At 40.3% G+C, this 15601-nt stretch overlaps 1 protein-coding gene across 1 annotated transcript; it reads left to right on the top strand.

Moving 5' to 3' along the window:
- Nucleotides 1-362: 362 nt before the first annotated feature.
- Nucleotides 363-1945, top strand: LOC113747913 (uncharacterized). The gene is made up of 3 exons (XM_027289781.1): nt 363-420; nt 762-845; nt 927-1945. Exons 2-3 carry the CDS (start codon nt 782-784, stop codon nt 1943-1945), a joined length of 1083 nt encoding a protein of 360 aa, XP_027145582.1. The 5' UTR covers nt 363-420; nt 762-781.
- The last annotated feature ends 13656 nt before the right edge of the window (nt 1946-15601 follow it).

Below are 15601 nucleotides of genomic sequence, written 5' to 3'. Positions count from 1 at the left end.
AAATGCATGTGACTAAAAATTAAATCGTCAGTTTTTGGTGACTGACAATCTTTGCAGAGATGTTTTGGTTGGTATCAATACCCAGTCCTAGTTATAAAAGGCTGGACAACATTTGTACCATACAAGGCTAGTAATGATCTATAGTGTGTAGATTTCTGTCAACATCATGCTGAGTAGACTATATACTATAAAAAACAAAGAATGCATTTTCGGAAGGTAACCATATATGTACTGTCAATGACCTCAGTGTAAAAAATCAGCTGAGTAATAGTGATCAAAGCATCAGAGCTGGAGGTGGGGAGTGTGAATCGGAGGGGGTTTAGCATTCACATCCTCTGGTAGTTATATTAAACAAGTACAACAACAAACCTGGTCTGTCGTTCTCGTGATCACTGATCGGACTACACATCTTTTAAAGCTGTAAGTATGATTTATTTATTAACAGTTGTAGAGTTTGTAACATGATTTTTCTTATTTAAGACATGAATCTGTAAAGGATTTAACAATCCTGCTCGGTCTCTTTGAATCTGAATTAAACCATGTATTATCTTTGTAGTGTAATAACTAACCATGATATATGCATATATATAGTTTTTTGTGTTTTAGAAAATGTTGTGTCACTACTTGTTGTGTTTATTATGCATATTTCTAATTTGTTTAATGGGATTTACCTCCAAATACTGAAATATAAGCTGTTTTGACTTTTCACTTGTGTATATCATTCCCTTCATATTCCTTTGGTTTTTGTCATTTTGGTACAGAGCATTTGAAGGAAGCACTAATGGGGGTGAAGGCAGCAGGAAGTGTATTTTGGGTATCTTTTCTGGTGCTGTTTCCTGTGGCAGGTACAGATCACTTCACATTGTTTCATTGTTCCAAAAGTGTTAATGAAGTTATATAACTGTGCACTTTGTGTTTTATTTCAGTTCAACTATGTGTGACCTACAAACACAGAGAAATTTGTGGCGTAGTGGGCTCATCTGTGAACTTTTCCTGCTCCTACCCCAAACATTTGCAGGTGACGTCAACACCAGGATGGTCCAGAAAATTCAGTCATGACAATAAACCTCAAATCTTGAAAAATAAGCCATCTTATTTGGTTCGAATGACTGCAGTTAAACATAGACAAAATGATTGCACTATGATACTCAATGACTTAAAAAAGAGTGATGCATCCATTTACTATTTTACATACAGTTTTAGAAATGGAAGATATCAGAAAAAATGTTTAGGCGTCCCTGGTGTGAGACTCAACATTTTTAAGTCTCCTGTCAACATCCTGGTGAAGAAGCTTGTTCTGGGACAGTATGAGCCTATTGCAGATTGGAAAGTGGCGGTGGGTCAGAGTATACTGCTGACTTGTGCCCCCACCTGCACTGCAAATCTGAAGTCCAACCCAGGCTACATCTGGTACAAGAACCATCTGCAATTAAATGTCAGCAGATGGAACTCGTCCTTATTGTCTTTGGACTCATTCAGTAATGAGGATGCAGGCATTTACTTCTGTGTCATGAATGGCTTCAAAAACCTCCCTTCGTCTGCTGTTAAGCTCGTCCAAGGACCCAGAAACACTGTGACATCAACTGAAGATAATAATGATCCACCTGATGGCCCAAAAAAGGTACCAACTCTGTGTGATGGACAGAACTGCACAGACCAACTCAACCCGACACCCATATTTACGTTCTTCATAATACTTGTAGTCAGTTTTTGTGCAGGATTGTTTTTTTCAATTTTAGCGGCAATGCTAGTCTTGAAAGTAAATAAGAAGAAGAGCGGAAGATGTGCTGGTTCAGTCCCCCGGCTACCCAACCCCAACAATGACTCCTACATGACTCTGGATATCAACTCCATGTCTTCTGAATATAACATACTGGACCTAGAGAGACGCGACTCAGCTGGCACTATTTATGAGAACGGAAGTCTTTTGCATATGCATTTATAACTTTTATTTTATACTGTTTTTTACACACATTTTTAGATTTTTAGACAGTAGTTGTAATGTTCATCAAATGTTCTCACTGTTTACCATCTTAGTTTAGCATGTTGGCACAAAACACAAATTCAGCTAAGGCTAATAGGAACGTTGTTAGTTTTGCATATATTTGGTCATATTGTTGGATGTGATGATGGCATTACAGTATATAAAAAGAAGCAATTCATCACAAGGAACATGAGGGTATATAAAGGTGTGTATATCTATGTTTGTATCTTTTATTATTTGGTATATAAAGGTGTGTATATCTATGTTTGTATCTTTTATTATTTTTGACACAATATTAAACATGATCTTTATAACCTTTTAATTTATTTTACTTATATTATATTTTTTATTTAATTGAGCTTGTTGTGGTCATTTACTCTTTTCTTTTGTTTCTTCCTTTCTTTGCTATTTACATTATGTATATGTCACATTGGTGCCTCACATCTTGTAAAATAAAGCTTTATATATATATATATATGAATCACCAAAGAGATAACAATTAATCCTCAGGTGGGCATGAACGTGTACTCGCCAAATTTAACTGCAATCATTCAAATAGCTGTCAGGTCTTTTGACTCAATGCCACAAATATCAAACTGATAGTGGCACTAGAGAAAAATTCAACACTCCAATAGTTATTCAAATGTTTCAGCCTGGACCAAAAAATGAGAGCTGACCGCTCAACTAACAGTGTGATAATGCCGTGCTGCTGTAGCATGGTTTAAAAATGAGCAATGCCTTACTTACAAAAGTGGTTTAACTTTCCCTAAAAGTATGTTTTAGCCAACTTCATGTAACAAATACTGTATAATTATTTGTTCAACTGGTTACATAAATTCTACATTAACTTCATGAAGCTCTGTGAGACTTTGCTGCTGAGAAAAAAAAACACAAACCTGTAAATGTCATATATTTTGAGCATTTGGTTTTGTTTTATCCCTTTTTTTTTGCATTGTTATTAGGTAGGGACACACACACACACACACCAACCTTTGAACACGATAAGGATCTGCCAACATGAAAAGGGTGTATCTAACCACGAAAACGTTTTACCAACGTGTCATCACTCTCTTTCCCTATGTGAGTGTGTGTGTGTGTGTGTGTGTGTGTGTGTGTGTACCTGCATGTGTCATTATCTCCTGTGTGTGCGTGCTCAGTAGTTCCAGCTAATGACATAAGTAAGCAGACATGTTCAACAACGTATCGGTGCATGTAAACATTGTACGCTGCAGCAGCCTCCCTCCTTCCCTCCCTCCTTCCCTCCTTCTCCCCTCCTTCTCTCCTTCTGGTCCTGCATGCTTTTATCTCTTCTCTTATCTCCTGCCCTCTAAATCTGTTCATCCATCGCTCCCTGCCTCTTCTGTCTCTACTCGCCTCTATCTGTTTATCTGTTTCTCTTCTCTGGGCATTCAAATCCTTCCCCGCTATGCTTTTCTTTCCTCCCTCCTTCTCTCTCTCTTTATTGTAATTTCTTTTTCCTTCTCCTCCTCTCAAACACCTCCACTGGCATTATTTATATCTCCCTGCAACTCCATCTGTCTGACGGTCTGCCTGCCTTTTCAGCCATTCATCCACCATCACTCTGTTGCTGATGTGGTGCGATGGATGAAGTAAATAAACAGAGCCAAAGCCAGGAATCCTAAAAGATCTTGTCTTTGCATGAATGATGGTAATTCATCACTACCCGTATAGGAGATTTATCTCTAATTGTAATAGTGAGTCAGATGATTGGGGAGGAAGGGGGTGAGGGTTCGTGGGAGAGAGGGAATTATTAACTGTCACCAGTAGTCTGATGCCACCTGGGGCCAAGATGCCATCTTTGTTTTGGGCTTACTGTTTGCTGCTGGTCAGATGGGGGTATTTGATTCATTGGCAGGTATTCTCATTTTGACTTCACCTCCTGGCGACGGCTTTCTTCTAAGTAGGAAGCAGGAAGAAGTGCCGTGTTTCTCAGAAAAAGGGGGCCTTGTTCTGACAAAAGTGGGAGAGATAGATGTGATGAGTAATTGCAAACAATAGGTGGTGAAAAATAGAGGAAATATTCTCATTGTAGAAATCCCCCACCGAACACAGGCTTCCTCCTGTTCCCTTTACCCAGCCCTCCACCTCCACCTCCGCCTCCCCTTTCTCCCCCCGTTTTCCTCAGCCCCCCCGTTACCAATTAGCTCTGAGGCCATAATGGATGTTGTTTGCCGTGTTTCCCTGTCAGCGGATTGAATTAGCGTCTCTGCGTGTGCGAATGTGTGTGTGTGCATGTGTGCGTGAATGATCATCTTATCGGCTCTTAGTACAGTAATGAAACACAGTTATAAATGGCTGCAATCCTGTTAACAAAACAGCACCTGAGTGTAGCCCGCTAGATAAATCAGAACTGGGCCGTCGCCACGCCGACCTGGTGGCTGTTGCTAAGGCGTGGAATCACCAGGAGACAATTGAATCATTTGCTCACTGTCTGATAAAGCGTCTGTCTTTAACAACCGGATCGCTGCTTTAAAAAAAACAAAAAAAAAACACTATTTGTTATCACTGTGTTTTCCCCCTGACATGCTTCGGGAGTCTGGCTGAATTTCTGGTTTTGTAATCAAACTGATATTACAGAAAAACGGCAGTATATTTTCTTTGTTTTGCAACATTTTGTGCTTTAAATACAGCCCATGCTTTGCTCCTGGTCTTTCTTCATCACACCATGGTGATATGGGTTGTCATGCATGCACTCTCTCTCTAACACACACACACACACACACACACACACACACACACACACACATTCCTCTGTCTTTGTGCTGGGGGACTATTAAGACAGTGTCTAATGCTGCGACATACTCCAGTGCTCACACACTTAATTGTGTTAATGTTTGAGTTCACATAATCTTTCAGGGCTGTCATTCTCTCAGATTATTCAGTCCTGTTTTCAATTACTGAACGCCTTGGCACCGTAGGCCCAGAATTCATGATATACCTGTCCCTGTGTGCGTATCCGTGTGCGTTTTCACGGCATTGTTTGCGTGTGTGAACCAAACCAGAAAAACAAAGATTGAGGACGAAGTAGCGTGAATTATTCCTCACGCCGCCTTGTTATCAGTTACTTATTTTGCTACAAGCCTGTGTGTGTGTATGTGAATCTGTATATATGAGCCTGCACATACATGTGAGCGCCTTTTGTGTATTTATAGAGCTCAGGCTTTCAACGGCCAGTCAGTTGAAAAATTGAACAGCTCCTCCTCTAGCTCATTTTGAAACCTGTCTGCAATAGTTTTGGCTACAGTCACCGATCACACCACATCATCAGTTATTGTGAATGTGAGAAGAGTGAACTCTGTTAGCGTTTCGACACACACACACACACACACACACACACCCAGCTACTAAGCAGCGGAGCATGAGCCAACTGTATGGGAGTAAGAAAAATAAAAACCACATAGCACAGTCATTACGTGCTGAGCAGAGCCCACTCAACCAGATCAGAGGTGTGTGTGTAAGAGATATATATATATATATTTGTGTGTATGTGTTTGTATGTACTCATGTCAATCATCCCTCTGTCTCTTTGCTGTTGGTCCATTGCAGGAATTTCTTCAGCATAGTTTACTCACCGTCACACAAAGTTGCGTGTGTACCTATGTACAGTGAGGATTATCACTGGATATTCAAGGTTAATTCCCTGTGTCCTGTGAAATTACAAGCTGTGCGCACTGACTCCCATGCAGACCTGATGCGAGGAGGTGAAAACAACATATTCTTGTGTATTATTGTGTTCTGTAATTATTAAAGGATGTGATTAAAACAGTAGGTATAGGCAACGGCCATATACAGTAGGTGTTGTGATGTTTTCACGTCCACGCATGATGGACAGCTCGCATATAATGTACCAGGTTAATGGCACATATATCCACACAACATGCACCTCTCTGTCAGTATATGATGTAGATGATAGAAACAACATATGTAATGATGGACAGCATGTTCAGACAACCGACAGGAACAAACCCAGCTTATATTAACGACCTGCAATGGAACTCTTTGTCCATTGCAGGGTACTTTGTCGCAGACGGCACAAACACAAACAGAAGTTATTAATACTTAGGCCTGTACAAAATACACTGGATGTGTCTCGCCACATTTTAAGGATCTGATTTTGGTCTTTAAAGGAGCCTCTGCAATGTGACGCATTTGTAGAGGAAATAAGTTGTTATCATGAGCAATGATAGCAGCTGTTGTTAGACAGACAAAGGTAAGAGCACCACCTACGAAACATTTGACTTCATTAATTAAAGGAAACGCTGCACACCGTACCGCATACCTCTGGGGTGAATCACCACAGCAACGACTGTGTCAACTCAACTCAAGATAAATAAATTGATCATTTAGTTCTAATCATAGAACCAAATAAATAAAACGATGATGCTTCTATTAATGCGAAGGTGAGTCAGTTCTTTCACATGAGTGATTAAAGTTTTTGTGTTTTATCTCTTTGCTCTTCTCACTGGCGGGACTCTACTGGAAAAAGGTCATGTCACATACTTTCACCAGTGAGGCTTTAACATCATAGTTGGTGGATTGTTTGCTTGCGTTGACATCTTTGAATGTTAAAGGCTTAATAAATAATACATTTCTAAGACTTTCCTTTGTTGCCTATTTAGTCATGAATAACAATATACATTATATACTAATTTAAATCAGTTTTTCTATGAGCTTCAAGGAGTAGCAAACTGTACAGGCCCCTCCACAAAAATGTTATTATGTTTAAAACTAAACGTTTTGTTTAAAATGTTTAAAACTACAGAGCAAAGAAGACTTATCTTAGACTTAGACTTATTTTCATTTGAGTTAAAGTTTGACAGGATACTGGTAAAGAGGAAAGGACAACTAAGTTGAATTTACCTCTGGATGGATGATGAGACATATCTTTAATCTTGCAACGATGTCTCCTTTCACAAACACTCTTATCTGTAACACAAATGTCAGTTGCCCAATGAACCAGTTCTTTGTGTTTTGCATGCCGTGTAGATGAACAGATTACTTATTTTACTATCTGCATAACTGACGAGGAACTCCTTTTTCCTGTTTATTTATCCAAGCACATCGCGTACGGTAAGAAGGCCTGCGATGACATACAAAGAAAGGCAATGCTGCTTCTCTGACAGATTTACGATGCATGTGACCTGCACCTGTTATTTTTTTAACACCTATACCTCACCTTAAAGATAAACTAAACTCAGTATAACCGACCTGCTATATTCTGCTGACTGATTTGTAATAAAAAAGGACAAGAAACAACACAAAGTGCTTGCACAAAAATCGTCATGATTTCATCATGAGTAGGCTTTTATATTCACTATTTGTCAGCGCTCTTCTCCACCCACAGAGATGTAAATTTACAACCAAATTAAAAATGATGTACCTACAACTGTATTAAACAGCTGCATATTGTCACTTTAAACTGGTGGGTCAGATTTTTCCTACCCACCTAGTCAGATAAATTATGTGCAATTTAAATTTGAGTTGAACCTACAGCCCTGTTGTAGTTCAGCTCTATTCCTAGATATCCACAAAAGAACCTTTTATACACAAGCAGGGTTGTATATCTCATTAGCATATGGGTAAGTTAAGAAAGTCTAATTTCACCAGTTAAAGGACCAGAGTGTAGGATTTAGTGCTTCATCTTTTCTTTCCTAGTGTCAAGGAGAAACTGGTGGTTCAGCCCATGGTAGTGAAAAACATAAAGATTTTTATTATATTCTGTAAATACAGCCACATGAATTTGACCAAATCCTCAATAAATTAAAACAGGCCTCCATGAGAAAGATGGAAAAATTCACCTCAAACTGAACTATTGCTTTAAATGATTTTCATACTGCACTAGCATGACAAAGATTGGGATGCTCTTCAGTAGAATATTTTTTTTTAACAAAATGCAAATGCAAAATGCAAGTTCCTCAGAGTTGGTCAGGAATCCAATTTTCCAGAGAAGGATTTTGTGTAAAGCTCACTGCCTTTTTTTTTTTTTTTTTTTTTTTACACCTTTCTGTTTCGGCCCTTTGACAAACATGCCTAAATAGCGTGTTGTGGCTGACCCTTTGTAAACAGGCTGTGGGTCCGGTCAAGGCTGCTGGAGCCAGTTAGAAGAAGGACAGGCCGGGGAGACAACTGAGGTTGTTTGCCATCAGGTGTGTGTGAAGATATCTCCAAACATTTGGACCCTGGAGATAACAACATGCCAGAGAGGGGGAGGCAAAGAGACAGACAGAGATGAGTGTATTTCCCCAGGACCACCTAAGCCGCTTAATCAAGATGTGACTCCACTGTGTGTGTGTGTGTGTGTGTGTGTGCAATAGAGAAAAAGAGAGAGAGAGATAGAGAGAGCGAGTGTGTTTCTGTGTGTCTGTATGGGCCCGAGATAAAAGGCGGTGAATCAGAGGTTTCCCTCATCCTGATTTCCTATAGCAGGTGAAGCTAGGTGTGTGTGTGTGTGTGTGTGTGTGTGTGTGTGTGTGTGTGTGTGCATGTGTGTGTGTCAGACAACTGCTCCCACAGCCCCCATCACATCACCTAGACCATGGAGACCAGACCTGCACAGGAGTAATGAGCAGTGCGCTGTTGTGTCTATGTCACTCAGTACATATTTTATGTGTGTGTGTGTGTGTGTGTGTGTGTGCGTGTGTGTGTGTGTGTGTGCGTCTATGGGGGCGAGTGACAAACGTTAGCGCTGTGATGTTGCATTAATTGCGTGCAGTCTTTGGTTCCCTCTCGCACAGTTAATGAAGACACGACACGCCGCTCAGCCCTCTCTGACGCTCTGCTTTGAGTGCCACTGTGGCCGCCGCTGCATTTGAGCACTGTAATTTGGCTTTTAAATGAAATAAATTAGTTATCTGGGAGATCCTAAGGATTACGATTATCATTATTTTTCCCTTAGTGACAAACACCATGCTGTGATTGGTTAATGACTTTCTTCTGAGTGGCAGTTGTCCTATGGGGTCGTCCGGAGCGAAGAAAATGGAGAGGGAGTGGAAGGCGCCAATCTGTACAACTAATGAGGTGCAATTATATCACTGACTGTCTGTTGATGTGACCCCACCAAACCCTCTGCACACATACAACACACACATACACACACATTTATGGCAAGCCCTTCAGAGTCACAGTTTTGCATGGTTGAATATGTCGATGCTAGCTGAACTCATAACTGATGACAAAAATTATGTTTAGTGATTTGTGTCTTATCTTTTTAGTCCAACAATGTTATGGAAATGCTAAATCTGTTGTGCATGAAGCTTCCAGTGCTTTGTTTCAAACAATCTTCCAACAGGAAGTTGGATCAGTTATGTAGGATCGCCCTACATGAACTCCTCCATGAGCTTTCTCTGGGGGTACATTAGCAGAAAGAATAAAATTTATCCTTACAGTTTTTAATTTCTGTGTAAATCACAAAATAAACTTTCATCCAAATGTGTCACAAATTTTATCAGAATTTTGAGAAAATCTGAAAAAAAAAGAAGCAAATTGTGTGTTTCCATCTACTGCAATTATACACTATGCACTTCATACGCTGTGAGTTGGTTCGCAGAGATAAACAGCTGCTGGTGCTGAATTTCCATTCAAATGCCATTAAACGAAAAGACGGCACAACTAGAAGACAAAATGAAATGAGCATCAGTCAAACCACACAATCACGACAGAAATATCCCATTTATGTGTGACTTACATTCATTTGAAGAACCTTAGTTTTCTTATCATTCACACAGATTTGAGGTTTTTTTTTCTGCTGCTGTTTTTTATGTTGAGTGGAGACTTTTTAAGTTACATGCTTCCTGTACACCACATTTTAATCATTATAGTCCAGTGTGTGACATTTCGGAGCATTTATTGGCAGAAATTTAATGAGTATGTTTTAATTAGTGTATAATCACGTAAAAATAAGAATTATTGTGTTACCTTTGAATGAACCTTTTAATATCTACGGAGAACGGGTCCTCTTATATGTCCACCATGTTGCATCGCTACAGAAGCCCAGAACAGACAAACCAAACACTAAATCTAGATGGGACTTTTCATGTTTCTCCTACACACCTGGAGGACTAAGCATGGGAATCAACACACCGACCCAAACGACCAAAAAGTCTGATAGAGTTTATTCTTCAGTGCCATACGCTTCCATTGACACCCAAAAATAATTAAAAGCACAACAACAAAGTAAGGAAGTTGGAAAGTATTGAGAAATGACATTGATTTGTTTTGTGGAAACGAAGGAAATATAGAAACAGGAGCGTTGTACTTCAGTCATTCTCTGTTTTTTCTATTACCATGGATACTTTATCCTTTATGGACATATGCAAGTAAATGATGATGTTAATTACTATATGTTTACACCTTAATGGAGACTAGAAGTCTTTATGACCACACTGAAAGCAAAACCGGAACTGACGAGGCTTTATTTTTCTCTCCCGCTCGGTTCGTAGAAAGCCTTACACTCGTCCCTTTGTCTGTTTCTCTGAATGCTTCTCTCATTGTCTTCGACTTCTTTCAGATAATCTCATTTAGACTCCCCCTCTTGATTCTCAAGCCTCCTTCTCTCTCTCAGCGGAGCTCCCTGCCTCTCTCCCATGGCTGTCTTTCTCTCTCTTTCTCACTCACTTCCTCTAAATGCACACAGTATTGATGTTTTTTTTTCTCTCCATCATGGCCCCCGTGATGCTTTTCCTCTTTTTAGTTCTCCCCTTTGTCTTCCACCTTTTATTTGTCAAAGGTTCTCTGTAGTGTTTTCTCCCCAGGTATACTCTCCCCCATGCACACAGATGTATAGATAGGGTTTCACAGAGTTTTTGAAGGTTAAGACCAATACTGAGTTTTGTTCTCAAACTGCTGTCAATAGACAATATCTATGAAAATGTCATCAGCTATGAAAAATCCATTGTGCTAGTGTTAGAGGAAAACATGTTTTATTCTATTTGTTCACTGACATTCGAACCAATAAGAGATTTTGAAAACGGCTGAACAGAGTGTTACGGTTTATTCAAATTCATATTTGATCTGTCTGAATCCAGCAGCAACCTCCGTGGTTGTGAAGTGAAGCCAGCGTGGAAGTGCTAAAAACCGCAGTTCCTTAAACGTCCACTTGAGGCTGGCTACAAAATGAACGTCAGTCTCCATAAGCCCCAGTGTTAAGTACAACTTCACAGCAGAAATAAACACGTTTACAGCCTGGTACAAGAAACCGTTTCGGTCTCTGTTGCTAATTTTCCCGTTACTGTACTGAAGGTGAATTGATATATAACTCACCCATTCAAATTATATTAATATTTAAAGCTATGCATAATTAACAGTATGGCTTTGATTAACAGGTGGGTACTGTTACAGATGGTCTGTTTGAACAACCAGGCTTCAGCCTATCTCAGCTCCACCCACACTCCACATCTTTGCCCAATTTTGGATTAGCCAAAGGCAGGACTGCACGATGGCAAGCAATGACTTGTGTGATGCTATCGTTGTTCTTTTGACTTTTGGCATGTCCTAACTGAATGCGAGTGTCCAACTGTCACGTTGCATCCTGTTAATGCGGACCCTTTATGGCCATGCTGAATCTATTACATTTGCACTTCTGTTATGTAAAGAAACCACGTAGCTATCAGCTGTATGCTCTAGATCCGACTGAAGACATAACCAGTGCTAATCAAATAAAAGATTGGTGAGTACTTCCATAAAATATAGCCAAGAGCAAGTATGTTGTTATTTGCAATTGTGCGTTTTCTTACCATAAATTCCGCTCCATGGCGATCTCCCTTCAGCCAGCAGCTATGTTAGTTAGGTTTTTGTATTTAAATGAGGTGGTTTTGTATATATAACTCCTCATTTTAACCTCATTAATGAACCATTCCTCACCCATACGCAATGCTTCTAAAGCGAGTGAATAAATTAAAACAAGCCGTCCGACAAAAGTTCAGTCCAAAATGATGCATCACACTGCGTTGCTCGCAGCCAGTTAGGACACTCAAATATAGAACAATGCAAGTTAACTGATTTTGTCTCTGACACTCACTCACATCACATGTGATTAGGACATGGAAAATCGAGAAATGAAAAGCCACCTGAGCACTGTAATGTCTGGATGTTCTGGATCTGGCTCCATACATGGAAGAATGTTCGATAAAGGTAAGACTGTTTGGTAACTTAGATAAATGCTGGTTTAGGTTCAGGATTTGGCTACTCTGGAAAATCTTACATTTTTATGGAAATCAAATCAGCAGTATAGTACATATTGTGCATGGTAGCAAGTATAGACAAGTATTCACTGCAGCATGTTTCTTAGACAATCTGTGACAGTTTTGTTTGACAGAATAGGTAAACAATGTATCATTCACTGAAAATTGATCTACTGTGCACAGTCTCTCCAAAACACTGGTCAAAAACATGAGAAGTTGGAGTGTCAGAGCTGTCTAGAAATGATTGCTCCAGGCTCCATAAACACCTGAAAACCCCCATGATTACATACTCATGGAATTTAAAACATTGCAGCCTGCAGCTTGTTGGTTTGTTGTTTGGTGGGACCCCTGATCCAGCCTTTTCCATTTCTGCCTCCATACTTAACATGCCCAGATAACCAACTTATTTATAAAGAAGATACAAAAGTGCAAGTAGAAAGCATCATATAGTCACAAAGATTTTAACAAGGAACTGTCATGTTCAGCTTTGTCTTCTCCCGTCCAGAATGGTCTTCCCTTGTGCTGCTGCAGATTTGTCCACAGTGTTCCCTACGGTGTCCAAGGACAATGGCAACTTTTACATGGATGACACAACTCCAGACATTGCATTCAGGTTGCTGTATGGTTTAGACAACTTTAAGTCTGTGTAAAGTAAGAATAAATATGTGTTCTGTCAGACCAAAGAAGAAAGTGTTATTACCACCCAGCCAAATTTGAATGACTAAAAACATTGACAAGTTTATGAAATTAGGCATCAAAATCAGGTAAAAATAAGCAGTATTCTCAGCTCCAGGACTGTGGGGTCGTGTTCACTGAATGCGCTGAAGCTACGCCCACTCATGGGAGCAGCCAAGCAGCAATTTTAAAGTGACTGAAACTTGTATCAGAAAATGACATGACTAACTTTGAAACACTCTGAGCAAGATGAATTAAACTCTATCTCTCTGCTAGGGGTGCAGGAGTATGGCCTCAGTGTGCCACCCTTTAGGAGCGGCCACAAAATCCTGAAACTGAAAACAGTTTTAACCTCTAACTCCACATTTCAGTAATATATCATCACTTTTCACATGTTTTTAGCAACTACTGTCCAACATATTTATTGTATTTTGAAAGAAATCTCTGAATTGCCTTAACATGGACTTTAAACTGATCCAAATCAAACCAAGGTCCTTCACTACATGTCATTCACATTCCCTGTCTTTCTCTTTACTGTGCACTTTTTTTCTTTTCAGGGTGGTAAAACCTTTAAAACATTATTCACACTAGGTCATCATGGGACCCTCACACCCAAAGAGACGAAACTTCTTTACAACAGCATGACCAAAATGGCTTTGCAATAGTTAATCTGAGACCTAACACTGTCCTTGCATAAGAACTAATTTACTTTTATTTTTAACAGAACAGGTGTAATTCAGTTATAACCTTCATGCTATCTTCAATATTCAATATTTAATAAAGATCATTTCACCTTGATATATTGGCTTACCTGTAATAAAACCCACACACACACTTGAATGCACACACAACCTTTGCACTCTCTCTTTTGACTGTAAAGAGCAGCAGTAATAGAGAGCCGTGCACCATGTCAAGTTGTATTTTACATTTACAAGCATATCTCCCAACGAGCCAATCTAAGGTGGCGAGGCCAGATGAGGTTGGCTGTATCACGGTCCATCTAGTCAGCAGTTGCTGGCCTTATAACATGGCCTGTATCTAAGCAGAAAGGATATTTAGGGAGCGGCGTAGAGGAAGATGAATGATGGGTGGAAGGGAGGACGGATGAGAGAGGGAGAGATGTAAAAGGAGAGGGCTCATGTATAAGGGAGGCCTTAGAGCGGAGAGGTTGGTTTCAGCGTGTTTAAGAGCTTGGCAGACGCGAGGCTACCGCTACTGCGACTGTGGTTTCTGGGGAATCAATGTGTGTGTGTATCTGTACGGGTGTGTGTGCGTGCGATAGGGGGAAAAGGATCCAGGGTATTTTCCTGGCATTTGATGGACAGCTTAACGCCCGGCTTGTAAAAACAGCAGAGCAAAATGTTCCACGTGCCAAAGGACAGGGGGAAGGTCACACACACACATACGTGCACACACACGCACACACACGCACACACACACACACACACACACACACACACACGCACAATAAAAGTGAAGTGTAGAGTTGTAGTCTCATTTATTAGGGATCCTGCGGTGTGGGTGAACAGTCACTGGGTGGTAGGGCAGCTCAGGATAAAACCAGATGATGTTTTCTTAACATTTCCTCTGATTACATCAAACATCGCCCATCAGAAATCAGGTTTTCGACATTTCCCCCCTAGAGTTTTATTCCTCACGCTGGCGACCACATAGCCTCAACTGGCTTTTGCCGAAACTTTCCGCGCAACTAATAAGATCAAAAACAGTTCAAACTGTATTGCAATTGTCCACAACTGATGACACAGCAGAATGAGTGAAAGGGATCATTTGCACAATAGCAGACAGCACTTGATGATGAAATTCCCACATGAGGGCACTTTATACTCTTCTGCTTCTTCATCACACTCATGGGAATGTTCGTGTCGTCTTCAGTGACTCACCTACTCCCCTTTCCTCCTCTTACCTTTCACCTTCCACATCACGTTTGTTTCATCTCCTCGCCCTTCTCTCGCAGTTAAGTTCAACAAACCACACTCGAGGTGACTTCATCCTGCTGTTTTACGGGCAACATTGCGCAAGGTTTCTGTCTCACTTCACCATACTTCTCAGTGTCCTCGTTCCTGTTCCAATCTCAACATGACAGTCTTAAAGTGTTACAACATTTCGTGCATTTGGCTGCGTGAATGATGATGGAAAGAGCCAGTTGCAAATCATCACTGTCTGACAGCAAAGCTGTCCGACATGTTTCCACATAGCACGTTGGTCTGATCAAAGTTAATTCACTTTTTGTTAGATTGAAATCAGAATTAATCCAGGTTAATGGCCCTCTGATACTGACGTGTGAGTATCAGTCTGACTCGGTTCAGAGAGATCACTGAGTTTGTCATCTGCCCTTGAATAAAAACTCAAAATGTTATTTATCCAAATCTGTTCTCCTTCTATCTGTCCTACATACTTGATGTAACAAACATTATTTTATATGGTCAATAAAATTCTACATTTTGACTGTAGTGGACAGAAGTGAAACTAATTCACTACATAGCCTAATTACTCATAATGTAAACCGGGAAAAAATTATAAAATCTGAGCCAGTTAACAAACTGGCCAACATGAAAAACGCTTCTGAAATGCTCCTGGTGGGGTATGAAGCTGCGCGGAGAACAGACTAAAACGGCATCGTGGGTGCGACATCACAGAGCCGTGCTCAGTGGACGAGGACCTCAGAGACCAAAAGACCAAGAGCATGGTGTGCATGTTGTTTTCTACTCTGCGTGGTCATATC

Source organism: Larimichthys crocea, chromosome XVI, assembly GCF_000972845.2.
Source record: "Larimichthys crocea isolate SSNF chromosome XVI, L_crocea_2.0, whole genome shotgun sequence".
Taxonomy (NCBI): Eukaryota; Metazoa; Chordata; class Actinopteri; family Sciaenidae; genus Larimichthys; species Larimichthys crocea.
The sequence above is the reverse complement of the archived record's forward strand: the minus strand, read 5'-3'. Positions and strand labels throughout refer to the sequence as shown.

Bases quoted from the DNA above. Each gene is read 5' to 3' on its own strand.
- LOC113747913 (XM_027289781.1), top strand. From the start codon at position 782: ATGGGGGTGAAGGCAGCAGGAAGTGTATTTTGGGTATCTTTTCTGGTG. The intron at 846-926 runs GTACAGATCACT...GTTTTATTTCAG, and splicing joins GGTGCTGTTTCCTGTGGCAG to TTCAACTATGTGTGACCTAC.